The 27,862-nt window shown below is 38.0% G+C and overlaps 1 protein-coding gene across 2 annotated transcripts in view; it reads right to left on the minus strand.

Annotated features, from left to right (window-relative positions):
* Positions 1-27,862, minus strand: part of Calcr (calcitonin receptor) — an 85,937-nt gene that overhangs the window by 35,201 nt on the left and 22,874 nt on the right. For both annotated transcript variants that reach the window (XM_041675603.1, XM_041675604.1), the window contains exon 4: positions 366-444. In XM_041675603.1, the coding sequence (XP_041531537.1) occupies positions 366-444 (79 nt within the window). The remainder of the gene's footprint in view (positions 1-365; positions 445-27,862) is intronic.

Genomic DNA, 27,862 nt, shown 5'->3' on the forward strand with positions numbered 1-27,862 from the left:
CCACAACTACTCAGCGGAATTTGGATGTTTTAAAAGTATAGAAGAGTTCAGAAACCACAATTCAAACTCATATTTGAAAACCACGCAAAGATTCAGGAAAATTCTCAACTTTCTGTACTATGGAGGTGACTCAGTTTCTTATTGACTTTTCCAAACAAGTGGAACTCAATTGTCTAGATAAACTATGATGATATTTAAAATGATCAAAAGTTCAAAGGAAAGACTTGTTAACAAATGTGAGGAAAAATGACAGTTTGAAGAAACCAAGTTTTGGATTCCTTGCAATTGTCAGTTCATCAACACTCAGACACTCTTCTCTACTCTGCACACTTATTAACACAAGTGGAATACTTTTCTCCACTTACGAGAAGAAGCAGGAGCAGCAGAGTGAACCGGTTCACCAAATGGAACCTCAACCTCGGTTTGCGAAGGTTCCCCCTTCTCCTAGAAATATATAAAAGTAACAAAGATTTAAAAATATATATAGATTAGATATCTTTACATCATTCCCTCTTTAGACACACTAAATATAACATATGGAAACAAGAATATTATGCCCACGACATACTTGCAGGTACATGTTACATTTGTCCCTTCTGTTAACCAGACTGGTGTCCTTAAGACACTATTAAAAATTTCTGATCATATCTATTAACGTTTTTCAGCTCAAATGAGATTTCCTGGATTTAAAATGTTTTAAGTTGAATGAACAGTTTAATACAGGTTATAAGAAAGAAGGAAAGATATATAACTGACCATATGGGGGCAGGGAGTCAGGGGAAATGTGTATGAATAAGATAACCAGGTCATGAAATACATTTTAGAATATCAAGAAGTATATAGGTACAATTTTAGCACTAACTTTATAATAGCACTAACTAGTATAATTTATTATTATTTCTCAAGTTTAGCAAACCATGTGTATTATGCTATAAAACAAGCAATAGGAAACAAAATACAATACTTACTAGAATGTTCACCAGATATTTAAATCAGGCCATTAAAACTTTTTTCACTGAGATAATTTCAGTATTTTTTATTACTAATCTAAAAGGCTAATTATTACAGTTGGTATATGAATAAAACAAATAATACATATACAATGTATTTTTTGAAGCTTAAATATAACAATAAATATGAAGATTAAACTTATATAACAACTTTGCATTTCATAACTGAAATACAGGAATTCTAAGAAATCGAGAACCATCAGCTGACTTGAATAGTATGTGTCAACAGTGGGAACTGGTGAATATTGAAATGGGGCCATCAGGAAGAACTCATTTCTCTGGCCATCAGTAAACAAAATCTGCGGTTTGTGAAAGTTAAATAACATTAGGTTAACTCCTAAAGTAATTTGAGAATGACAAGTATTTTTTTTATAAATATGTTTCTTTAAACTTCAAGTTTCTATTGAGAGTAAAGTTCTTCCACAGCAAAGAATGAGTACATCATTCAAGAGCTCACTGCCCCTGCTCAAGAGCCCAAGAGTTAGAACTGATTGCTCTGTTACAAATATCCAACAGATTCTCATGAACTTGCAGATACCTACAAAGATGATAAAGAGGTGAAAATTTTAATATATGCTACATTTTTATTATTAGTATTTGAGTGGAAACTGTATTTTTATTAGGGGTGAGAGATTATGATTGCGTCTAAAATGGTATAATTACCTCTAACACTCCACCCATTGTTTTGCTTACATATTTAAATTGGAGTCTAAAAAGTGAGTGTCATGTACTTGCTTCTCTAAAAAAGTTAAGTTTTACTCAATTTACATAATAGTGCAACAATAAAGGGAACCTACAAAGTATCATTTTGAAATGCCACCTTATATTCTGACTACTGTTCATTAGTATTGCTTGGTCCACTTAGTAAAGTAGACACATACATGCTTATATTCTAAGGCATTATGATGAACGTGGGTGAGCTGGGTGAGACACTTTGGAGAATTAGGGAGGTGGTATGCATTTTAAATTATGATGTGAACAATAACTAAAATATAGACTGAACTGAACATTCATCAGCACTGAAAATACAGATCCAGGTAATTTCTGATTAAGAGGACCAGAGTAGGGTTTATGTTTTGACATATAATAGGAAAACGAAGCAGGGTTGTAAAAAGCAAAGACCTACAAGGAAGGGAAACTAAAAACAGGATGTGGAGATAAGAGAGAGGCTAAATGAAGAATACTAAGTTGAAGAGACTAACTTTGCCTGAGCAGAAAGCCTCTCATATGATGCAAACAAGTCTAGAGAAGCAGACTTTTGAGTATGTAGGAAACTTATTTAACTAAACAATCTTTGCCATTTTGCATATTGCCATATACCCGGACAGTTTTACTTGAGTCGAGCTCCGCTCAGATAATTGCTTTTTAATATATGTCCGGCACCCCTCCTAATCATTTAAGTGTGATTATTCCCATTATTCATTATGGTGTTTTTTGTGGGCTAACAAAATAAGAGAGACATATGATTGTGAGTTTTTAAACTGTCTTCGCGATACCACAATGGTGGTAAGTCAGAATTGCTATTTCCCTCCACACTTTTGTATTTTCCATACCAGAGGCTTGTTCAATTATCCATAAATTCTCTGAATGAAAAACTTGGGACCAACCTAAACTTTCTTTTTATTTAATGACTCATTTTCTAGAAATTTAAACCACTTGAATTTTTTTTTTTTTTTGCCTGATTGGTCACTCACTTCTAAAGATTTTGTAAAGTTAACTGGGTTGCTTTAACAAACTAAGAGATTAAGTGAGAATAATGGCAAAGGGATGGCTGATCAAGTTGGACTTCTAAATATTAAACATGGTGATGTGAACAATTTTCACCAAATCATTTGTTTCCTCCCATTATCTGAACAGCTAATATCTGAAATTCTGATCTGAGGGGCTTCGATCTAAAGCAATGGTTTTAGTCAATTTCCATATTGCGATTGAACTTTTTAGCTGAAGTGACCAAGCTGTTTTATTAAAGAATGAGTAGTAAGATTCATGCCTACACCCTGATTTCTCATGTGGGAAATAGAGCCAGCCAAATACTTCCACATAGACTACGTGAATTATAAATTTAGATTCAATTTAAATAAACGCTGGCAAAATGAATATTGAAATAATTTAGAAAGGCATAAGGGCAGAATCCCTTTCCAGCGAATTCATAACTTAGAGGAATTTTCAAATATAAAAAAAAAATTTGAGTAATTTCCTTATCTTGCTATTAATTAATGCGTTGTTAAATGCTGTGGAGGTTCTCCGTCATGTCAGCAGGTTAATTGCAGTTCAGTTACAGTGTGTCTTTTAACAATAGAAGAATGGTTTTCAAGGAGCTCTGTATTACATAGCAAATTTGGTATTCATAAGGAACAGAAAATCTGACTGTAAAGTATCCTGTGCTATTTACCCACCCACCAATGCACAGATAATCACCAATTACAGAAAGATAAACCACTTAGTCTCATGCTTTATTTCAAAAACGGGAAACAAAACCAATGACATGTTTTTGGAGGCCAGAGGTCACACAAGGTCTATTACTGTTTCTGGCCTGGAACTTGCCAGATAGGCTCAGTTAGCTGGGTTGTGAACCAAGGGAGTTACCTCTGTCCACCTCCCTGTCAGTGGGGTTTCCAGTGCACTCTGCCCTACCTGCACTTCTAAGATCTTAAAGTGGATTCTAGACATGTTAATTAAAGCCCCTTTGCTTGTACTTCATTACTTGAGTCACTTCCTCTGCCCCCAACTGGTATGGGATGTCCTTCTGTCTATGTGTTGCTTTTATTGACTGATGAATAAAGTAGCTGCCTTGGCCTGTAATAGGACAGGGTGGAGTTAGGCAGAAAAACTAAACTGAATGCTGGGAGAAAGAAGGCAGAGTCGCCAGAAGCCATGAATCCACTAGAGGAGGAAGACTCAAGCTGCCAGCCAGAACTTTGTTGGTAGGTAGGCCACAAGTCTCATGGTAAAATATAAAATAATGGAAATGGGTTAACCAAAGATATAAGCGCTAGCTAGCAATGTACTTAGGCTGTTGATCAAGCAGCAATTTAAATAATACAGTTTCCATGTGGTTATTTTGAGTCTGGGCAGCTGGGAACAAAAATGTAATCTCTTACAACACCTGAAGGCACATTTTGAAGTTCTACTTAGAAATTAGTTCCCTCATAAAATTATAGAAGAGAATATTTAAATCAGTTCTAAAGAGATGTCTTTACATTTAAAATGAGACTCAATATTTATTTAAAAAGAGATTAATAGAAGGGTGATTGTCCTAAATGAGTCTATTGTAAGGTGTGGTCTACTTTTCTTATGTAATAGTACCAAAAATACAAAATGCTACTGCACATGTTTAGGAAGAAAGATGGTAATAACTTGCTCATGTAATATATTTTCCTTATATCCACATATCTATTGGTACTTTGATCAGAGGAAGAAAGAGAACTGGGAAGAGAGGGAGGACGAGCAGGAGGGAGAAGGTGGGGAAAAGCAAAGAAGTAATGAATAACAATCAAGGGAGCTAGAAAGGCAGAACCACACACACACAGAGAGGGAAGACAGAGAGAATATATCACATAGGATTTCACAGTAGGACTGTGAAAACAATATTGTAACTTCTGCAGGTGGTAAGATTGTAACCAGTTTTATTTTCAAATTTTCATAAAGCTAGAAATTTTTTATTATTTATTATTTAACAAAAAACAATTTAAGTTCCCACTTCCTCCCCTCCTCCCATTCCCTCCATGCACCCTCCCATCCCACCCACCTCTAATCCTAAGAAAGGGTAAGGCACTTTTACTTGTGGAAAGTCCAATGCCCTCCCCACTACATCTAGGCTGAGTAAGGTTTACATCCAAGAGAATAGCATCCCAAAAAGCTAGTACATGTAGCAGAGACAAATGTCCGTGCCACTGTTAGTGATCATCAGTCTGCCCCACCTGTCAACCATATTCAGAGGGACTAGTTTGGTCCTATGCTTGTTCATTCTCAGTCCAGTTGGAGCTGGTGAGCTCCCATTAGCTTTGACAAACTGTCTCAGTGGATGAACCCCTCATGGTCTTGACCTCTTTGCTCATATTCTCATTCCTTCCACTCTTCAACTGGACATTGGGAGCTCAGTCCAGTGCTCCTATGTGGGTCTCTGCCTCTGTTTTCACTTGTTGTTGGATGAAGGTTCTATGGTGATATTTAAGATAATCATCTGTCTGACCACAGGACAAGGCAAGTTCAGGCCCCCTCTCCTCTATTGTTTAAGGTCTTAGCTGGGGTCATCCTTGTGGATTACTTGGAATTTTTCTAGAGCCAGGTTTCTTGCTAACCCCATAATGGCTCCCTTAATCAAGGTATCTCTTTCCTTGCTCTTATATCTGTCCTTGCTCCATCTCGACAATCCTATTCCCTTAAGTTATCCTCAGCCCTCCCCTTGTCCCCTCTTCTTCCCCTTCTCCCCTTCCTTCTACCCCTGCCCCCATTCTTCCAATTTTGTCAGGTGATATTGCCTGCTTCCAGTTTCTAGGTGGGTCTATATATGCTTTTCTTTGGGTTCACTTTTATTACTTAGCTTCTCTAGGATCATGAACAATAGGCTCAATGTCCTTTTTTTTGACTAGTATCCACTTATGAGTGATGGGGTACTGAACTAAACAGAGAATTCTCAATAGAAATTGCTTTCTAAAACAGAAGAGATGAGATTATGAACTATATTGCCTTGCACTATTTTCTTTAGTGTTCCTTGAAGGAAGGTTCCCTGTGTTAGATCTATAGAGCTCAGAATAAGAAAGGATATCATGTGTGTATAAAAATAGTAAGTAAAGAAGTTAATAATTTGAGAGTGAGTAGGGGAGGGGACACACTAGAAACTGGAAGGGGAATAGGAGAGTGGAAATGATGTAAATACATATAGTATCTTATATGAAATTATTATTCATAAATAAGAAAGTATTTAAGAAATTAAACTAAGAAAAAGGAAACTGAAGATAAGAACAGAGAAAGTTTAACTTATTTGATTTTAAGTGGGATTATTGGAATTATTTTTATAACCTAACTGAGAGCAGTCCTTTGTAAAGATAACTCATACATTAAAAGAAAACACCTTAGCCAATGGGAATCCATTTTAGTGTGAACCATACTCTACAGCAAAAGGTTTATTGCTGCTATCATGAGCATGCTGCTCTAAAAGATGAATTAGGATTAATTATCAATATTTAAGAAGGAATGTTGAATTGGCTTTTTAATTGCATTCCTAAAAAGAGCCCTGATGGTGATTAGGTGTTAAAATGTAGTTCAGAATTGTCATTACAAAAGCATAAAGGAGAATGAATCTCAGTGGCCAATGAAAGATAATCTTGATACCTAAAAATATCTCTCAACAAAGCATGAATGAAGTCGATCACAATCAGTAATATTACAGAAAGTGGTCCAACGTTCCCATTTTAATTCTTACCACTAGTTGAATCCATTAGAAATTTTCTATAATGGGGAAAAATAAAAACAAACAAACACAACAAAACAAAAATCTCCTCCCACCTCATATTTGCCTCACTTAATATATATGTCACTATTACAAGATTTATTTATAGTTCAAAATAATAACATTTTGTAATATGCATACTGGAAATAAAGAAACCCATGACTATGAAATAAAGAACCTCTAACAGACTGCAAGATAGTTGTACTATCAAATGTCAGCAATATTTGATACTCAGTTGATAATAGAATTTTTTAATCAAATACTTCCTTTATTAAACATTGTCTTTTCTCTCCACTCTGCCATATTGGGCAGACACTCATGGTGTCTATGGTAACTTATGTCTATCTTCATGATTTTCTAATGCCCTATTCTCTGTCCTACTTTTATATCACACCTCCACGTTTTAAAACCCAAGAGTTACATGTTCTAAGGGTCCAGTGTCCTCAACTGTCATTCCCTTTTTTTCATCATTAGGGAAAACTTTATTGTTTCCCCATTTAGCACAACAAACTAATTTAAATTTCCAAAAACAAAATAACTTCACACTGTTAGGAAAGAACAGAACATGTCTGTTGTTTCTCCTGAGATCTCCTAAGGGAACTCATTCAGTTCATCTACCCGATGAAGTCTAATAACTACAGAAATAGAGAAGACCACATTGTTTATATTTGTTACTTAAAAATATAAACAATGATCATAGGCAAACAGAAAATGCATTTTGGCACCAACAGATAAAGGTCATACATCATGTAAAAAGGTTTGATCTTCATTTATAGATTAAACCATTGCAATAGGTAAGCAGTAAGAAATACATACAAAAATTTTACAATTGAGTAATTTATGACATATGAATCACTTATCATTGTGTTTAGTGTTATTTTAATACAAGATTAAAGTTTTTAATGACAAATATCTTTAAGAAATATATTTTAGAATTCATGTTCACTTTTAAGAAATCAGTTTGGGGTTGACTTGGGTGTTACTTAACTTATAATATTTAAGATATAATATAATATCAAGGATCCTGCACTTAATTATAAAAGTATCCCCTACCCCCAGATAAACTACTGGAACTTTGAGATTTGACAAGCAATTAGGCCATGTTAAGAGTTCCATGATTCTCCAACGGGGTGCTCTAAACGAGGCACTGTAACTAAATAACCATCTCTATTTCACTGGAAGCTTTAATTACAAGATGGTGAGTGGGATATAAATGATAATTTGATAATCATTGTTACATTTGCATAGTAACAGCATTCTGACATGGAAGGCAAACAGTTTAGTTTGTAATTGTCATGGGGAAGTAAAAAAGAATAAGGAAATTGTACCAACATATCTTCTCTACTTTATAGACACAAAAACATTATAGAAACTCTTAAAAGTTGCCCAGGAAACAAGAAGATCTGAATGCAAGTCAGGAACAGAGGATTTAAATTCCGCTTCATCAAGGAACTCAGGACCGCGAGGGGTGCACCCACACACTGAGACAATGGGGATGTTCTACTGGGAACTCACCAAGACCAGCTGGCCTGGGTCTGGAAAAGCCTGGGATAAAACCGGACTCTCTGAACATAGCGGACAATGAGGACTACTGAGAACTCAAGAACAATGGCAATGGGTTTCTGATCCTACTGCACGCACTGGCTTTGTGGGAGCCTAGGCAGTTTGGATGCTCAACTTACTAGACCTGGATGGAGGTGGGGGTTCCTTGGACTTTCCACAGGACAGGGAACCCTGATTGCTTTTCGGGCTGGGGGGGGGACTTAATTGGGGGAGGGGGAGGGAATTGGGAGGCGGTGGCGGGGAAGAGACAGAAATCTTTAATAAATAAATAAATTAAAAAAAAGGGAAAAAAATAAATTCCGCTTCATGAGTGGAAACAAGGGATTCTCAAGTGTGGGTGAAAACTTTATGGGTACATTGGTTTCTAGGCCCAAACTCAAGGTATTGGCTCAGTGGGTATTGCACACGTTCCTAGGGAACATGACATAGCATGTTTCTGCTTCATATTGTCCTGGTTTGAAGTAGCTTTATCTATCCCAAATTCCTGGGGTAAAGGTTCCCGGGGAATACTAAGTGTCTGTCTTTTCCTTAATGGAGCTCATCCCCCAGTACCACCTAAGGATCTCTGCCGCAGTTCTGTGAAGACTCAACCTTGGTCTGCTTGGGCAAAGGGACATCTTCTAGTGAGACAGAGGCTTTCCTAACGGCATTTTGTTTAATCGTTTAAGACATATTAGTAAAAACATGTCTGAATATTGTGTGGCTTATAAATCAAATTCTTCATCTCTAAGTCTGGGTCAGAAAATCTGGGGAGCCTCTGAAGAAATGGAATGGCATGACAATCTTGGAGGATGAGTTTGGGAAGAGGAAGCTTGGAGGAGGGAGAGGCTACTTAGGAGGTGGAAGCTGAAGTCTGAGAGACACCAAAGGTTAAGTATGAAACACTGCAGATGGAGCAAAAGCTCTCTGTGTGGCAAATGAGTTAGAAAATCACAATGATATCATCTTACACCTGTCAGAATGGCTAAAATCAAAAACTCCAATGATAGCCTTTGCTGGAGAGGCTGTGGAGGAAGGGGAACCCTCATCCATTGCTGGTGGGAATGCAATCTTGTGCAACCACTTTGGAAATCGGTGTTTCGGTTTCTCAGGAAATTCGGGATCAACTTACCCCCGGACCCAGCAATATCACTCTTGGGAATATACCCAAGAGATGCCCTATCACATGACAAGAGCATTTGTTCAACTATGTTCATAGCAGTATTATTTGTAATAGCCAGAACCTGGAAACAACCTAGATGCCCTTCAATGGAAGAATGGATGAAGAAAGTGTGGAATATCTACACATTAGAGTACTATGCTGCGGTAAAAAACAATGACTTCTCGAATTTTGCATGCAAATGGATGGAAATAGAAAACACTATCCTGAGTGAGGTATCCCAGAGCCAAAAAGATGAACATGGGATGTACTCACTCATAATTGGTTTCTAGCCATAAACAAGGGTCACGGAGTCTACACTTGGTGATCCCAAAGAAGCTAAGTAAGAAGGTGAACCAAAGGAAAAGCATATAGTTGTCCTCTTGGCTATGGGAAGTAGACAAAATTGCCGGGGAGAAAACTGAGATCTTGGGGGTGGGGTGGGATGGGGGTAAGGGGAGATGGAGAGAGAGGGGGGAGAGGGGGAGAATGGGGGGGGAGCTTGGGAAAGGGGGAGGATTGGGATGAAGGAAGGTTGGATGGGGGAGCACGGAAGCACGGTTCTTAGTTAAGGGAGCCACCTTAGGATTGGCAAGAGACCTGAACCTAGAGTGGCTCCCAGATACCCAAGCCGAGGTCCCCAGTTAGTTCCTTGGGCAGCTGAGGATGGGGAACCTGAAATGACCCTATCCTAGAGCAATACTGACGAATATCTTGCATATCATCATAGAACCTTCATCTGGTGATGGATGGAGACAGAGACAGAGACCCACACTGGAGCACTGGACTGAGCTCCCAAGGTCCCGATGAGGAGCAGAAGGAGGGAGAACATGAGCAAAGAAGTCGGGACCACGAGGGGAGCACCCACCCACTGAGACAGTGGAGCTGATCTATTGGGAGCTCACCAAGGCCAACTGGACTGTGACTGAAAAAGCATGGGATAAAACTGGACTCTCTGAGCATGGCCAACAATGAGGGCTGATGAGAACCCAAGGACAATGGCACGGGGTTTTGAACCTACGTAATGTGCTGGCTTTGTGGGAGCCTAGCCAGTTTGGATGTTCACCTTCCTAGAAATGCACGGAGGGGGGAGGACCTAGGACTTACCACAGGGCAGGGAAATCTGACTGTTCTTTGGGCTGGAGAGGGAGGGGGAGAGGAGTGGGGGGAGGGGGAGAAGGGTGGGAGGAGGAAGAGGGAAGTGGGAGGCTGGGAGGAGGAGGAAATTTGTTTTTTTTTCTCTTTTCTCAATAAAAAAAAGTTAATAAAAAAAAAAGAAAATCACAATGGTAACTAGAGAGTTTAGAATAACAAACAGTAGCTGCTTCTGAGACTGGGGAGGGATTTGCCTGCATGGTTGAGGGTCTTACTGCAGGGCTGGGCTTCTTTCACAACCATTTCTATGTCTTATATATACTTGACAAATGTTCAGTACACTCAAGGTGTAATATCAATTCCTTAAGATATTCCATAAGAGAGTAGGATAAATTACTATTTAGAAGATTTTTAATTAAATTTCCAATCCTTGGAAATGGATAGCTTCTGTTTTTGGTTTGCAAGTATTTTGATAACGAGTAATTCACCAAGAATTTACTGATCATACTGATATAGACTTTTTTGGTAAGAATCAATCACAATAAATAATTACTAAATGTTAAGAGGTGGGAAACTATAACTCATACTTTACAGTTGCAAAGAACAATTGGAAGCAGACCCAATGGCAGAGCAATTGTTGGACTTCACCGGTCAATACTGTAAAGTCATTATTAAACACAAATGAGCTAGTAGCATTGTGATGAATGGTAGCTATTGCAAATAAAATGATAGGGAATTTCAGGATACATGGAAAAAATTAATGAAGTACTAAAGGAAAGTTCTAGGGATGAATATCAAATATCTGGAATGAAATGAAATAGGATAAACAACAGATTGAACTCAGCAAAGAAAAAGATCTGTCTGGGGGACAGTCATGCACTGCTTATATAAAAGCATGTAGGAAGGGGCACAAACAGATCTCCCTAATTGAGAATAGTTGTATATGTCCCTATTTTAAATGTCTTCTGGTTGAAATAGTCCTTTATCTTAAAACCAGTCATGTTCAATAATCGGTAGACCCATGAATTGCAACCTTTTTGGGGATGGGTAGGATACAGGCTGAGTATTGATCACTCTTCTTTCTACAGGCACAGCTGAGTATGCCTCGTAGGGATTATGGAAAGGAAGTAAAGCTTGCTTGGAGAGTTAGTGCAACCAGGTCTCATGCTAGTTGCCACATGATGTCTGGTACACAGTTTTAGAGGAAGTCACTTGCATTCCAGAGAGATGAAGGTGCTCATCTGAGAACGTTCTAGCCCATGGTTTTATTTTTCCCAGTGCCTCACATTAGTTTATTGTTAGGAAAGTCTTCCATTTGATTGTTACTATATGAAATACAAGTGATTCAGAACCTTAGAAACTTTCATGAGACCTTCGTAGAATTACATGGGATCAGCAACCCTGTGGTGGGTACACACATGGGGGATACAATCTTGCTGAATTAAATTTAGTAGGAGATCTTACAATACTTAAGATAATTATAGTTTTTTTTGATGGCATGAATTATTATGACTTGTGTTGACAACCTAAAATGTCTAATTGAAAGGTAATTGTGTCTGCAAAGCAAATACTCTTGGGCTGTTATTGAAGGGCCTCACGCAGTTTTCCCACACCTGCCCCTTGCACCCTCAAGAATATCATAGGATTCTGAAGAGGATTCCATGGTCCTAAATCATTCTCATGAAATCTTTTTCCTCATGAACAGCAACACAAATGGTTTACAAGCTCCTTCCCCACCCCAGCAATGGTTGCTGTCCCTAGGAGTTGCTATCTCTGCTCTCTCACTGACAAAGCAGAGCCGGTTATATAGCATAACAAAATATCACACACAAACTGGAGACTGTGGGAACACCAGAATTGACTGTTAATGCTCTCCTGATACATTGCCTGTCACGTGTAGATGAACCCAACTTCTCTCAAGACACTTTAAAGAAAATTGGTATGTAAGAAATACCAAACGGCACTTAATATAGTCAAATGTTCTGGCGATGTGAAAACAATTTCTATTTTCAAGAAAGGGCAATGTGATGATTTATGTTAATAAGTGTTTAAAGTAATTAAGTTTTTGGCATAGCATCCACTCCTAAAAGTAACAATACAGAACAACTGGTTATTTCTTCTGTTTTTATATTTACATGTATCAGAAATATGGAGTTTTATTCTTAACAATTCTACAATTATTATAAAATACTGTATTGAATAATGTTGGTTTTCCAAAAAAAAAAAACAGTAACACTTGTCAGATGTCAGCCTAGAATGAACAATTCTGAATCCCTGCTACAGTGCCACAGGGCTAACCATCTGTGTAGCTGAGGTAGCATCAGTTAGATGGAGCTTTATTTTCTCATCTGAAAAATGGGCATCATAATGACAATCTTGTCCTGTAAATGTAAACTTCAAGAAGATAGCTCCATGAAACACTTGGCATGCCAATACATACTTAGTATCAGACACTGGCATCTGCTATGACTGGGGCCTACTCCGTTTCTCTTTTGAAGTAAGAATGTAATGATTCAGAGAGAGGTCCCGTAATAGCCAGAGATATGGAAAGCTTTTAAAATCTTATAGAAGAAGAACAAACAAATAATAAATAAGATCTTATAGAACTAAGACAATAACTGACACTGAGGATATGGTTTAGAATAAAACAACAATGATAACCATGGAATAATAGTAACTTACATTATGGGTACTTAATGTTTGAGCACTTTAGATTTGCAATCCTATTTAACCTTCACAGCAAAGATGCAGTAGGTCCTGTTAGCATCCATTTTACAGACAAAGAAAATGAAGCGCAGAGGGGTTTAAAAGAGATGAATGAGAACTACATGACCTGTCCTGGGAGCATTATCCATTCTGGATGCAACTGAACAAAGAATTTCCCATTGACAGATTAACAGGGAAATAAATAACCTCGCAGTTTTCCCACTCTTCTCTTTCAGATCTGTGGAAATCATTCATGGAGTCTTATCACCAATTCTGTGTCTGAGGACGTGGGTAAAGCAGTTTAGTGTTCTGAAAACCCATTCAGCAGAATTTGTAAGTGAAATTAGATGAAGATTTAAAGATTGTATATGATTTGAGAATCACATATAATGATATTCATAATGATATTGACTCATAGTCTTGTTGAGGCTTTCCTGTCCCCTGTGATCGGTCATCTTAGGCTAGCTAATACAACCCTCCACTTCTCATCTATGAAAGGGTTTTATTAGCTGATATCTAAGACCCTTGAAACTTGCCATTCCCCAGTTCTTGTAACTGCTCAAGTAACCACTTCCAAATCTTTTATGTGGTGTTATGATCTTTAATAGACTCAGAGATCAAGGTTTTTTATGAAGTTGCACTTGACCTCTACCCATAAGCCAGTTTCTTGTTTAGTCATTAAAAATAAAGCATGAGATACTTTATTTTGCCTCAAAAACAGGGTAAATGAGACTGACAATGTGGGGATCTAATCTCCATTCATTTTGATAATTGAATTTTTTATTTAAGATGAAATTTTGTTCTAATAAAAGAATTTGCTATTCTAGTTGTGGCCAAGACAAAGAAGATCCACTTTTTAGTAGTAACATATCCAATTTCCACACAATGAGAAAAAGCCGTTAACTCTCTGTGTGAGTGGATGACTTTCTTGTTATTACAACATATATTGAAATTTCAAGTGTAGAGTCCCAGTACTTTTCCAGAGCAGACACCATGCTCATTCCCACTTGTCTGAGTCCCTTACATGACAAGGGCAGATCTGACTTATATAGGTAGAGACTCAAAAGGGCAAAGTAGGGTTTACATGAAGACTAGCATTCTCACTAATAAACTATTTTAAATTTTACAATTTTATTATGTTTTGTAATGGACTTCACATGTGTGATCTCAGATGTACATCATGAGAACCATTAATGGGAGGCAGCAGATATGGACCTGTTTATAGGAAAAGAAAATTACATCAGAAAAAAAGCTTTCTCATGGCTTACCATATGTTTAAGGCTAGATAGAAATCTAAGAGCCAAGTTGCAAAATGTCACTTGATTAGTAATGATGGATGAAACCTATACAATACACTACAGGGGCAATTATGTATAGCTGTCATTACATTGGTACATGTCCAGCATCTGCTTAGGTGTGCATGCTTTATTTGCAAATATTCTTTTCATATATTGATTAAAGTGTTTGATTCTGATGAAATAATATATATACTATTGACATGGTTATAGAATATTAATTTAAGTTGTGTTACATTTGTTTATGCTGGGGAATATTTGTTTTAATGATGCAAAGATGTGTTACATTCTTTTATGCTATAGAGATTTGCATTGGCATGGATCTTGCTTTATTGATACAAATTTAAGGTCAATTTTGTTACATGTATATATTTCTGCTCTTGATTAAGGTATTGTGTTTGTACAGCTCATTTAAAAATGTATAATTAAGAAATATAGATTAATAGAATCATCTATAATAGTCAAGCTTGTAGTCAGGTTAGTTAGGTTTTCTAGATGTACAGAGTTATATTTCAGATGGATAGATATTCTTTAGATCTTTCAAAGACTAACAGAATATGGCATTTAAAATGTTTTAATAATTTAGGACTTTTTATGACATGAGACACATCTGCTCCTGGCAGTACCAATCTACTTCAAGAGGATGACGTGCATTGAAGAGGTTCCTCAGGAAGTTTGTTAGCCATTTAGGCAAGAAACTGCTCTTGCCTGAACTACATGATGTTACGTTGTATGAACTGGACATGCAGGACCCACAGAGAAATGACTGCTGAACTTGCCTAAAGGTGAGACTGTCCTTCAGGGTTCCTGCTTCACGAAAGAGTGTGCAGGACATTCTGCAGGACACAGAACAAAGTAACTGAAAAACTGCCAATATAGGTGGAACTGTGTTTGAAATTTCCTACTTCATAGAAAGATCAGCCAGTAGGCTGAAGATGGATGCCCGCAAAGTTACAGAAGACCTTTGGGTGACTGTCCAAGCAGTGAGCTCTCTCTGTCAATTCTAGAATTTTAGAGTTGCTTACAGTGCACTTCCTGTTTACTTAGGTAATATTATATCCTTTTGGAGTCTTTGATGGAGTTGAAGAATAGATAGTAATAGTTTTTCTTAGTTATGATAAAAGATAAGGAGATATAAATATTGTCATTGTAATTCTTGCTTGATACCTGTTTTGTTATATGTAATTTTACTATGTTAAATTTAAAACACTCCTTTTTTATTTAAAGAGAAAAGGCAAAATGGTGTGGGAAGTCCTGTATATGTGTTGCTTTTACTGGTTAATGAATAAAGAAACTGCTATGACTTATGATAGGGCAGAATAGAGCTAGGTGGGGGAAGCTAAATTGAATGCTGGGAGAACGAAGGCGGAGTCAGTGAGAAGCCCTGTAGTCCCACTGGAGACAGAAACTGGATGGAGCTTTAATGGGTAAACCACAGCCACGGGCAATACACAGATTAATAGATAGGTTAATTTAAGATATAAGAGTTAGCCAGAATAGTGTTTTCTATTTCCATCCATTTGCATGCAAAATTTGAGAAGCCATTGTTTTTTACCGCAGCATAGTACTCTAATGTGTAGATATTCCACACTTTCTTCATCCATTCTTCCATTGAAGGGCATCTAGGTTGTTTCCAGGTTCTGGCTATTACAAATAATACTGCTATGAACATAGTTGAACAAATGCTCTTGTCATATGATAGGGCATCTCTTGGGTATATTCCCAGGAGTGGTATTGCTGGGTCCAGGGGTAAGTTGATCCCGAATTTCCTGAGAAACCGAAACACCGATTTCCAAAGTGGTTGCACAAGATTGCATTCCCACCTGCAATGGATGAGGGTTCCCCTTCCTCCACAGCCTCTCCAGCAAAGGCTATCATTGGAGTTTTTTATTTTAGCCATTCTGACAGGTGTAAGATGATATCTCAAAGTTGTTTTGATTTGCATTTCCCTGATTGCTAAGGAGGTTGAGCATGACCTTAAGTGTCTTTTGGCCATTTGAACTTCCTCTGCTGAGAATTCTCTGTTCAGTTCAGTGCCCCACTTTTTAATTGGGTTAATTAGCATTTTAAAGTCTAGTTTCCTGAGTTCTCTATATATTTTGGAGATCAGACCTTTGTCTGTTGCGGGGTTGGTGAAGATCTTCTCCCAGTCAGTAGGTTGCCTTTTTGTCTTGGTAACAGTGTCCTTTGCTTTACAGAAGCCTCTCAGTTTTCGTAGGTCCCATTTATTCAATGTTGCCCTTAAAGTCTGTGCATGCAAATGGATGGAAATAGAAAACACTATCCTGAGTGAGGTAACCCAGACCCAAAAAGATGAACATGGGATGTACTCACTCATAATTGGTTTCTAGCCATAAACAAGGGTCACGGAGTCTACACTTGGTGATCCCAAAGAAGCTAAGTAAGAAGGTGAACCAAAGGAAAAGCATATAGTTGTCCTCTTGGCTATGGGAAGTAGACAAAATTGCCGGGGAGAAAATTGAGATCTTGGGGGTGGGGTGGGATGGGGTAAGGGGAGATGGGGAGAGAGGGGGGATAGGGGGAGAATGGGGGCAGCTTGGGGAAGGGGGAGGATTGGGATGAAGGAAGGTTGGATGGGGGAGCACGGAAGCACGGTTCTTAGCTAAGGGAGCCACCTTAGGGTTGGCAAGAGACTTGAACCTAGAGTGGCTCCCAGATGCCCAAGCCGAGGTCCCCAGTTAGTTCCTTGGGCAGCTGAGGTTGGGGAACCTGAAATGACCCTATCCTATAGAAATACTGACGAATATCTTGCATATCATCATAGAACCTTCATCTGGTGATGGATGGAGACAGAGACAGAGACCCACACTGGAGCACTGGACTGAGCTCCCAAGGTCCCAATGAGGAGCAGAAGGAGGGAGAACATGAGCAAGGAAGTCAGGACCACGAGGGGTGCACCCACCCACTGAGACAGTGGAGCTGATCTATTGGGAGCTCACCAAGGCCAGCTGAACTGTGACTTAAAAAGCATGGGATAAAACTGGAGTCTCTGAGCATGGCGAACAATGAGGGCTGATTAGAACCCAAGGACAATGGCAGGGGGTTTTGAACCTACGTAATGTGCTGGCTTTGTGGGAGCCTAACCAGTTTGGATGTTCACCTTCCTAGAAATGGACGGAGGGGGGAGGACCTAGGACTTACCACAGGGCAGGGAAATCTGACTGCTCTTTGGGCTGGAGAGGGAGGGGGAGAGGAGTGGGGGGAGGGGGAGAAGGGTGGGAGGAGGGGGAGAAAGGTGGGAGGAGGGGGAGGGAAATGGGAGGCTGGGAGGAGGAGGAAATTTGTTTTTTTTTTCTTTTCTCAATAAAAAAAAGAGTTAGTCAGAAATACATGTGAGTTACTGGCTAAACAATATTTCAATTAATACAGATTTCTATGTAATTATTTTGAGTCTGAGTTCCCAGAAAGGAATGAGCAGCCTCCGCCTACACTTTTATGCTGCATTTGTTTAACTCTGTGAAACTGTGTTACTTTGTCTGTTTAAGACACTTGATGGTTTAATAATGAGCAGAACAGTCAATAACAAGGCAGGTAGAAAGATGGGCAGGGCTGGCAGGAAGTGAGAATAAACAGAAGGAGAAATTTGGGAGAAGGAGCAAAATAGAACAAGGAGATGTGGACATCAGGGGCCAGCCACCCTGCTACACAGCAAGTCATAGAGAAATAAGTAAAGAAAAATATACAGAAATAGAAAAGACAAAAGCCCAGAAGCAAAAGATAGGATAATTTAAGATAAGAAAAGTTGGCTAGAAACAAGCCAAGCTAAGGTCATTCATAAGTAAGAATAAGCCTCTGTGTATTTATTTGGGAAATGAGTATCTGGCCCCCAAAAGAGCCAAAGGAGTAAAAAATTAACAACTACAGACATTTTTCATAGAATGAACAGAGAGGGAGAGCAAGCAAAGAGATATCTTGATTGAGGGAGACATTATGGGGTTAGCAAGAAACCTGGCTCTAGAGAAATTTCCAGGAATCCACAAAGAAGACCCCAGCTAACACTTTAAGCAATAGAGGAGAGGGGGCTGCACTGGCCTTGTCCTGTAGTGAGACTGATGAATATCTTTAATATCACCATAGAATCTTCATTTAGCTACTGATACAAATAGAGGCAGAGACCCTCATCGGAGTACTGGACTGAGCTCCCAAAGTCCAGCTGATGAGTAGAAGAAATGAGAATATGAAAAGAGGTCAAGACCATGATGGGTTCATCCACTGAAACAATCTACCTGAGCTAATGGGAGCTCACCAACTCCAGCTGGACTGGGAAGGAACAAGCCTAGGACCAAACTAGTCCCTCTGAATGTGGTTGACAGTTGCATGGTTGGGACAGACTGAGGGGCTGTTGTCGGTGGGATCAGGATTTATCCATAGTGTTTGTACTGTTTTTTGGGAACCTTTTCTCTTTAGATGGATACTTTGCTCAGGTATAGGAGGGAGGGCCTTAGACCTTCCCCAGAGCAATGTGCCTTACCCTCTCTGAGTAGTAGATGAGGGTTGGGGTGTTGGTGGAGAGAATGGGAGCGGGAGGGTGTGGGAACTGGGATTGGTATGTAAAATGAAAAAAAAACAGTTTTCTTTTAAAACATAAAAATTAGAATTAAAGAAAGAAATCTCTAAAGTATAGATATATTTTGCAATCTGAGTTCAACGTTAAGTGGAAAAAAATGACCATGGACAGCTTTGAGTTTAAAAGCAACTCAGAAAATGTCGGTCTGAATATGATGTTTTAGGGTGCATTAAAACATTTTATTTTGTTTATTTTTTTATTTCAATTTAACCACAGATTAGCATGTCATAAAATTCTATCTAAATGAGTCTGAAAGAATTATTTCAGTATTCATAAAACCTCTAAAATAAGACTGTGGGGTTGTAGTATAATTGAAAGTTCTTATCTCCGCAAAGTAATGGCACGCGAATGTGGGGGTGCTTATAATTTCCATCATTAGTGAGAGTTAGAGTAGCTGTCTGCCTAACATTTTTACTTATTAGTCTTAAAATTTTTGCTGAAATCAATTTGATGTATGGAACATTGCCCCTTGCTACAACGTAAAATGGCTTTAATTTAATCCTTTAAAATGTGAATTCCGAGTGTGTAATAAAAATAAGTAGGTAGCACATTTGCGTGGTTTTTATGTGACCCACAACTCCACTGTGAACTCATTAGAATCTTCCACTAAAGAGCTCTGTGTTTTGTGGTTGGCATCCATTTACAGAGTTTAAAGTTTTGTATATGTAATAATTCAAGAATTAACTGCTCAAACATACCGCAAGGTTATCATATGTAGGCATAGATTTGGACCTTAGGTTGTTCACTGTAGTGAAATCTACTATGTGGCCCTGGACACAGATCTCACGTCTCAGGCTTAGCTGCAGGGGCATTCACCTGCTGACTGGCCCATTTGCAGAAACTTTAAAGTGTAAAGAAATTCTCTTAAAATGGTGAACATTTTATATTTTTATAGCTAAAGGTAATTACTTGTACAATTCCTTCCAAATTTTCCCTTTGAGCAAATAAAGCAGATCACAAAGGACTTGAGAAGTTTATACAGAGAACTAAGTTCATTTAAAGCATAGCCAAGAACAATTTGGGATGTCTTCAACTCATTCACCTTGTCTTGTTTTCTATAAATCTCCCCATGTTGCTACGGAAAATGTATGCAATTAAGTAAAGAGCCAAGTATTTAAATAATTGACTTTTTTAAAAAAAGTTTTATTATCTATGCCGATGGCAACACTTTCAGAAGAAAAAATTAGATTTCTTTTTTCATTTCTTTCTAACAGTGTCTATCTATCTATCTATCTATCTATCTATCTATCTATCTATCTATCATCTATCTATCTATCAATCATCTATCTATCAATCATCTATCTATCTATCTATCTATCTATCTATCTATCATCTATCTATCTATCTATCATCTATCTATCTATCTATCTATCTATCATCTATCTACTATCTATCAATCATCTACTGTCATCTATCTGTCATCTATCTATCTATCTATCTATCTATCTATCTATCATCAATCTATCTATTTGTCAAGGCTGAAAACTGAACACAGTGCAGGAAAAGCGCTCCATCACGGAGCATAACCCCTACAGATTACTTTTTAAAACCTAAAAATTGATTTTATTTTTGTAAATCTGAGCCACAATATCAAAGTAGAATTTAGGAAAAATTCCCAATTAATAGCTGGTAGAAAGCCAGTTTCTAATCTAATTTGATAGTTTGATAATGTGATTAGTGCCTTTTGAAGCAGCAATATTCTGATACTAAAAATCTAACAAGTAAAAATTTTCATAATGGGTTCTCATATTTTAAAAATATTTATTATGCGGTATATTTATGACTCTAGGGATCTAACACATTATATTTCTAGTTAACATAGTCAATTTTTTATTGTAGAGTTAATAATCCCTTTTTAAATAAAATAGAAAAATTTTTGCCTCATTCAATTTTAAAACACTTATCTGATGTGTATCAGGGATGTTTTAATTTGTTTTCTAATCTCATGCTTTAATGTCCTATATCTGGGAGTCATATGATGCTTATTAAAATATAGATCCAAGGCACAGTTTTAAGAAAATAAAACGTTAGGTGTTAGTTTTTGCACAATGAATAAATGGGGTAATAGAAAGTAGACATAGGTCTGAGCACATCAGTGATTGCCATTGAATTTTGAATAGACCCTGGGAAGCTGGCACAATAAAGTGCAAATTTCCCCTTCGTATTTCAAATAACAGTTCAATTTGTACTACCCTTTGACTCATAAATAAGCATTTCTGTATCTTTACAGGGTAAACACAGGCCTTGTTTCCAAGGCTCTTTATCAGTGTTCCCCTTTACAGCAGGTTCTCTCAGCAAGTTGGGTAGCCAAATTGAACATGTGTATACTAAAAGGCCTTTTGACTATTATTTTTATTTTAAAAGTTAAGTTCGGACAACAACTCTTTTATATTATTCTCAATTAGGAGGTAGGGTAACACAATCATCCTGCATTATGGAAGCAAGGAAGCACACAGAGAGGTGAAGGGATTCCCAATAGGAAGCCTGAGCAGACAGACATTTTGAATTTATAAAATCAAAACACCCCACTTTATTGTTTTTACAAATAAAAATAATCAAGACTACATCTTCTTTCCTGACTGCCAGGTTATCTGAACACTCAGCAGGCTGACCAGCATTTTGTCTTCGTTGTTGGAAACTACATTCATTACATGATTATTTCCACCTTTTAATTTAACTTTAATGCCCCAGCATACAAAAGTGCTGGGTCAAATTTATTTTGGTGGATTAATGTAACATGTTGGACAGGAGGTCTATAATTTCCTTAAAATACAGAATGTTGAAGATCATCCACAAGTGCCGCATTTTAAAATTCACTAGAGATGTGTGACATGCTCTGCTCTTAGCAAGGCTCCAGAGAGCCCAGATGGCGATTAGTCACACAGGTGCTGCAGGGCAAAGTTTCTGATTGAGAAAATTAGGACTGTCCATGGGCATCGGGGACACAGCCTCTCAATCTACAGAGACAAATGGGATTACTGATGCTACTAAAAGCATCTTATACAACCTCCTATACTTTGCATACATCCCTTGGATGATTTTAAACTTCCAAAATGTCTGATTGCTGGAAAATCCAATTCTAGAAGAATAATCGATTCTTTAGCTAGGCTAGTGATTCTTCGGTGGTCCCTAGCATAGACAGCCACTGGACAACACTCACGAACCTCTTAGAAGTAAGCATTCTTGGCTTAAGATCTGCTGACCTTGAAATTGTGAAGTAAGGCCATAGGTCCCCATATGAGTCTCATCAAAGAAAACTCATGAATTTCCTGAAAGTGATTTGGATGTCATTGGAGAAAAGTTTCTCCTGAAAATAAAGTGGAAATGTACAAATTGATTTATTTTTTTTTTACATTTATATTTAAGTTAGCATTGTGTGGTTACAGGTGGGATGCTTAACTCTTACCTTTAATGTACTTATTTTTGAATTAATTAGAACTGACATAGGTGTAATGAAGAACTCATTAACATAGCATTATCAGGATGTTAAGTGAAACTTTATTCTGTAAAGAAGAATTTCTTAAAAGGTTGGGGTAATTAAGATTTGGAGGTGTTGAACATTTCCTTAAGTGTCTTTCCACTTTAGAGTCCTCTGTTAAGAGTTCTCTGTTTAGGTCTGTACTCCATTTTTTATTAGATTATTTGTTCTTTTGCTGACCAATTTCTTGAGTTCCTTGTATATTTTCGAGATCAGACCTCTGTCTGATGTGATTAGTGAAGATCTTTTCCTATTCAACATCCTTAGTTATAAGAGAAATGCAAATCAAAACAACTCTGAGATTCTATCTTACATCTGTAAGAATAGCCAAGATCAAAAACATTGATGACAACTTATACTGCAGAAGTTGTGGGGTAAAGGGAACACTCCTGCATTGCTGGTGGGAATGCAAGCTGGTACAGCTCCTTTGGATGTCAGTGTGGTGATTTCTCAGAAAATTAGGAAACAACCTTCCTCGAGACCCAGTAATACTGCTTATGAGTATATATCTAAAGGATGGTCAATTGTGCCATGAAGACATGTGCTCAACTATGTTCATAGCAGCATTGTTTGTCATAGCCAGAACCTGGAAGCAACCTAAATGCCTTTCGACCAAAGACTGGATAAGGAAAATGTGGTACATTTAAACAATGGAGTACTACACAGCAGAAAAAAATGACATCTTGAATTTTGCAGAAAAATGGATGGAGCTAGAAAATACCATTTTGAGTGAAGTAACCCAGACCCAGAAAAACAATTATCACATGTACTCACTCATAAGTGGTTTTAAAACATAAAGCAAAGAAAACCAGCCTACAAACCACAACCCCAGAGAACTTAGACAACAATGAGGACCCTAAGAGAGACTTAAATAGATCTAATCTACATGGGAAGTAGATAAAGACAAGATCTCCTGAGTAAATTGGGAGCATGGGGACCTTGGGAGAGGGCTGAAGGGGAAGCGAGAGGCAAGGAGAGGAGCAGAGAAAAATGTAGAACTCAATAAAAATAAAAAAAAGAGTGGGGGGTGGGCTGAGTGTGGTTTAAAGTTTTTATCTATGCATAAATTACTATTTTGATTTTCCACCTCCATCTTTTATGCCTTTTATGCCTTAAGATTTCAGGAATGTTTCATTCAATTGCATATTACCTTAACTATCACACCAAATAGTACAGAAAGTCATAAACCACCTTAAGACAAGGTGAAATGAGCAAACATTCAATTTAGACAGACAATATACAATTTTTAAAATATCCTTTGAATTTATCTTTTCATACTCATCAGACCAACTCCAGAACTCCACAGGAGTACAAATATACATGGTCTTTATTTATATTTAGCCTCCTATTCCTTTAATTTTATTCAATTCTCATGTCAGTTTCCAGTTCAACAATGTCAAAGGTGAATACTACTCATATGGCAACTTAGAAACAAAAAAAGGAGAAATTCTCTATCCTAGAACAGCTGAGATTCCTCAAAGATGTACTTAACAAGCTCCCAACCAAAACTCATTGTGAAGCTAGGTTTAACAATGTGCTAATCATCACAAAGGAATTAGCGTGAAACTGTTTCCTCCCAAGGCCAAATCAAAGGCCACGCCCACAGGTCTCTAAGAGCTCCTAAGCCTGATAGGGTCCAGGGGCAGGAATGTAGTAATGCTGAGGACAGGATGAGAGCTCTGCCCAGCTTGTTTGGTCTTGTTCACTCTCCATTAATCCCTAATTCAACACGAGAAGTCCTGTTGTTTGGCCTGATGCTTGCTGAACCTCTGTTACTGCCTTATAACAGTAAGGTAACTTCCAGGAGGAGGGAATGAAAGAAACTGCCACTGCCAGGGAGTGTCGGTTACTTGAAAGAGTCATTGCAGATGGGTGGGGGTACTAAAGTGAGCGAGTTGTATCATTGCTCTGTCTGCTGAGCCAAAATCTCAGTCAGTGGCTGATAAACATGGAAGAGGATTATTAAAGCATTTGATTTCCGACACTGGAATGTTACTGCAATGGGCTGAACAATAGATACAGATTGGATTATAAGCTCCAGAGGGACAAAACCAAATTCTAGCTTTGTGAATGAAACATCAAAATGAGTACTGAATATATATATATATATATATATATATATATATATATATATATATATTTAAGGATCAAAGAGCATGAGAATTGAAACTGAGGGTCTGAAGGTGGAGGGGGATGGCTTGTTCCCACATTTGTTGTTATTATTTGTGGTTTTCCCTGTTAAAGATCTATTTACACGTATAGTACTAAATAATTGCTGGAAGGTTTTCTGCCTTTAATATTTTGGGAAAATTAAAAATAAACAATTGAATATGTGGAATAACAAATAAAACAAATGGAAATCAGAAAATCTACAAGAAAATTTAAAAAGAAAATGTCACTTAGAACAATATACATTCTTGGGATCTATTCTCCTTTCAATACACAGTAATTTTAATTTTATTGAAACTACTATAGAAGCCAGGAGGTGGTGGCGCACACCTTTAATCCCAGCACTCAGGAGGCAGAGGCAGGCGGATCTCTGTGAGTTCGAGGCCAGCCTGGTCTACAAGAGCTAGTTCCAGGACAGGCTCCAAAGCCACAGAGAAACCCTGTCTCGAAAAAATCAAAAAAAAAAAAAACAAACCTAATATAGAATCCTGCTTACACTCATAATAAAGTAAACATAAAATGATCCAGAAATGAGTAAAGTAAGAAAAATTACCCAATACCAACCAAAATGAAGAAAATGTTAAAAAATTGAAATGGTGTGGCATAACCTGAGGTAAGGTTGGCTGTTACAACTAAAAAAAATTAATAGGATGAAATAAAGTAAGTTTTCTGGATCAATAAGCAATTATACTATATTTACTACATTAATTTATGTGTCCCATTCATTGGGAGGGGAGTGGGAAATTTTTTATTCAGACTTCTTTTTACATTCTCAATTGCTTTATAGTGTGTATTTGTATTTTCTTATTAATTTTGTCCTATACATATAATTTAGCCTTTGCCTATGCATTTGTTGATGGAAGTGTTTTTATTTTATCCCACAAAAGAGTTTAAATGCTTACTTTCAACCACGCCAGTTTGCTGTCTGCCCTTCCCCTTCCTTTTCTTCTCTGGATAAGAAGGCCTGAGCCCTCCTTACCTGCACCTTGCTCTATCTCTGCTTTATGAGTCCTTTATTTGGGAGTTGGAGTGGGATTCAACCCTTGGCAGCCATGGACCCAAACTGACCATTTCTTTAGAAAGCCACACTTGGCTAGGGAAGCTCGTGACAAATCTTCCCACAGCCGTCCTCCAACTGCTAAGCAGCAAAGATATTTATGTCACAGCGCGTCTCCACACCTGCGGTCAGGGATTTCACGCTGCTTGGGGCTCATTTCATGCAGAGCAAGAGGAAGGGCTCTGTTGCAGCTTTCCCAGGCTGAATATGAGCTCATTTTTCCTGCTAGCTGTCCTACACTCCCCTCAGACTTCAAGGAGGGCAGAGAACACGCGGCAGAGCCCTGCTGCCTGACTTTCCCCCTTATGATGCTGTACTGGACACAGTTGGATCTGCTATGTGTTAAATTGGTAAAATGGAAAAAAAATAAAATAAATCACTCAGGAAAATCATAGTGTCTCTGTAACTCGGAGATCCAGTGTGTATAGAGGCCGTTCCTGTTGATACTTTTACCAGGACTAAAGAAACCTCATCGGTTCTTTAATAAAATACGACCCTTATGTGGCTATCTTTGGGGAGCGTTTTCAGCCGCCTGCTCACTGGAGAGGGCTGGTTTTGTTAAATTAAGATTTAGGAAGGAAAAATGACTTAAAATAGTGCGTATTGAAAGAATTTAAACTAACCTATGCAAATTCTGCCTCCAGATTCAGAAGATCCAACAAAGTAAATTTGTTAAGCGACTGAATTTAACAGAAATCAAATGTGGTGTATTCCTACTGCTGGGATTATATTTCCTGAGAAATTCAAGTCAAAGGCCATTGGCTTGCTGGACTTGGATGGGGTTTTGCCAGGGAAATGACGGATGCCCCATTGTTGGGGCAGCTGATGCTGAGACTGGCAAGGATCCTGAGAACATGTTTCAAAAAAGACCTTTTGCTGGCAAAAGGGATAGAGATGACTTCATGGGACTTCTGAGTCTAGAATTGCTTTGCTTTTATTTCCAATTATTTTTGCTGGATTTTTTTGACACAGTGTTTTTAATTTTTAAAAAGTCTAAACAGTAATAACCGTCCACTCCCTAAAGTTACACTGGAGTTTTGCTGCTGTTCTGAGACTGACCTCACATGACCGCGCACTCAGTGCTTACAAAGTTGAGGACTGGAGTGCAAACAAGAATCCTCCTCAGTACACTCTTGTGAGTTTTTCCTCATCAGCTAAAGCATGTAAAATGGCAGCACACATCACTAAACATGCAAGTTTGATTTCACTTCCAGTTATATCGAATGAGATGCTGTAAGTGCACAGACACAGACAGTAAACCCTGAAGAAAACACTATGTTCCCGAAACGTTTGCCCACAATACCTTTGGAGCTATTAAGATTACATCTCAGGACATCATTAGTTTACTAACGCTCACAAGGGCTCCTCCTCAAGGGAGAGGTTTGTTTGTTGTTGTTGTTTTTATGTTAGATAATGCCCCTGAGTCTTACCTCATGGGCTGAACTGTTCAGGAATAGTGTTAGGGCATCTGGAAATTTCTAGAAATGTTATTCAGGTTATTCACAGCCTGTTTGATCCTGCACATTCTAGCTGGTAGCCAGAACATCCAGCCTGAAGATCAAGTACTCAGTTAATAGAACCCACTTGTCTTTGAAGTTCTTGGTGCTCACGATGCTCTATACAGTACTTCAATTCACTGTGTTCTAACTGTGGGACGAAGACAGTGCTTTTGGTTGTTTGAATAAATGGATATGGCCAATAAAGTCTTTGTTCAAATAGAAGCTTAGAGACTAGACCATTCTTAGAGACTAGACCATTCTTAGAGAGAGACTAGACCATTCTTAGAGAGAGACTAGACCATTCTTAGAGACTAGATCATCCTTAGAGACTAGACTATTCTTATAGACAGACTAGACCATCCTTAGAGACTAGACCATTCTTAGAGACTAGACCATTCTTAGAGACTAGACCATTTTTAGAGACTAGACCATTCTTAGAGACTAGACCATTCTGGTAAGGCTGAATAGCCAGAGAGCCCCAGGAACCCTTCAATTTCTTCTCCCTAACATACAGGGATTATAGATGTATCTTACTAAGACAGGCTTCTACGTGTTGGCTGGGGGTCTGAACTCAGGTCCCCAATCTTGTGCTGCTTTTTATCCACTGAATCACTTTTTCCAGACCCCCCTTTTTGATACTTATGAGCAGTATATCACATTTCAAGTGATTCTCATGGTTATCAATTCTGTACCACTTTTCCACTAGGAAAATAGAGTGTGTGTATTGGATAGAAAAGAGAGGAAAAGATCTGCTCTCCAGAATTTTCTAACTGTTTTTTTTTTTAGCATTATTAATTTGTTAGCTGCTTAGT

Source organism: Microtus oregoni, unplaced genomic scaffold (assembly GCF_018167655.1).
Source record: "Microtus oregoni isolate MIOR12 unplaced genomic scaffold, Mior012 000026F_ref0000081, whole genome shotgun sequence".
Classification (NCBI taxonomy): domain Eukaryota; kingdom Metazoa; phylum Chordata; class Mammalia; order Rodentia; family Cricetidae; genus Microtus; species Microtus oregoni.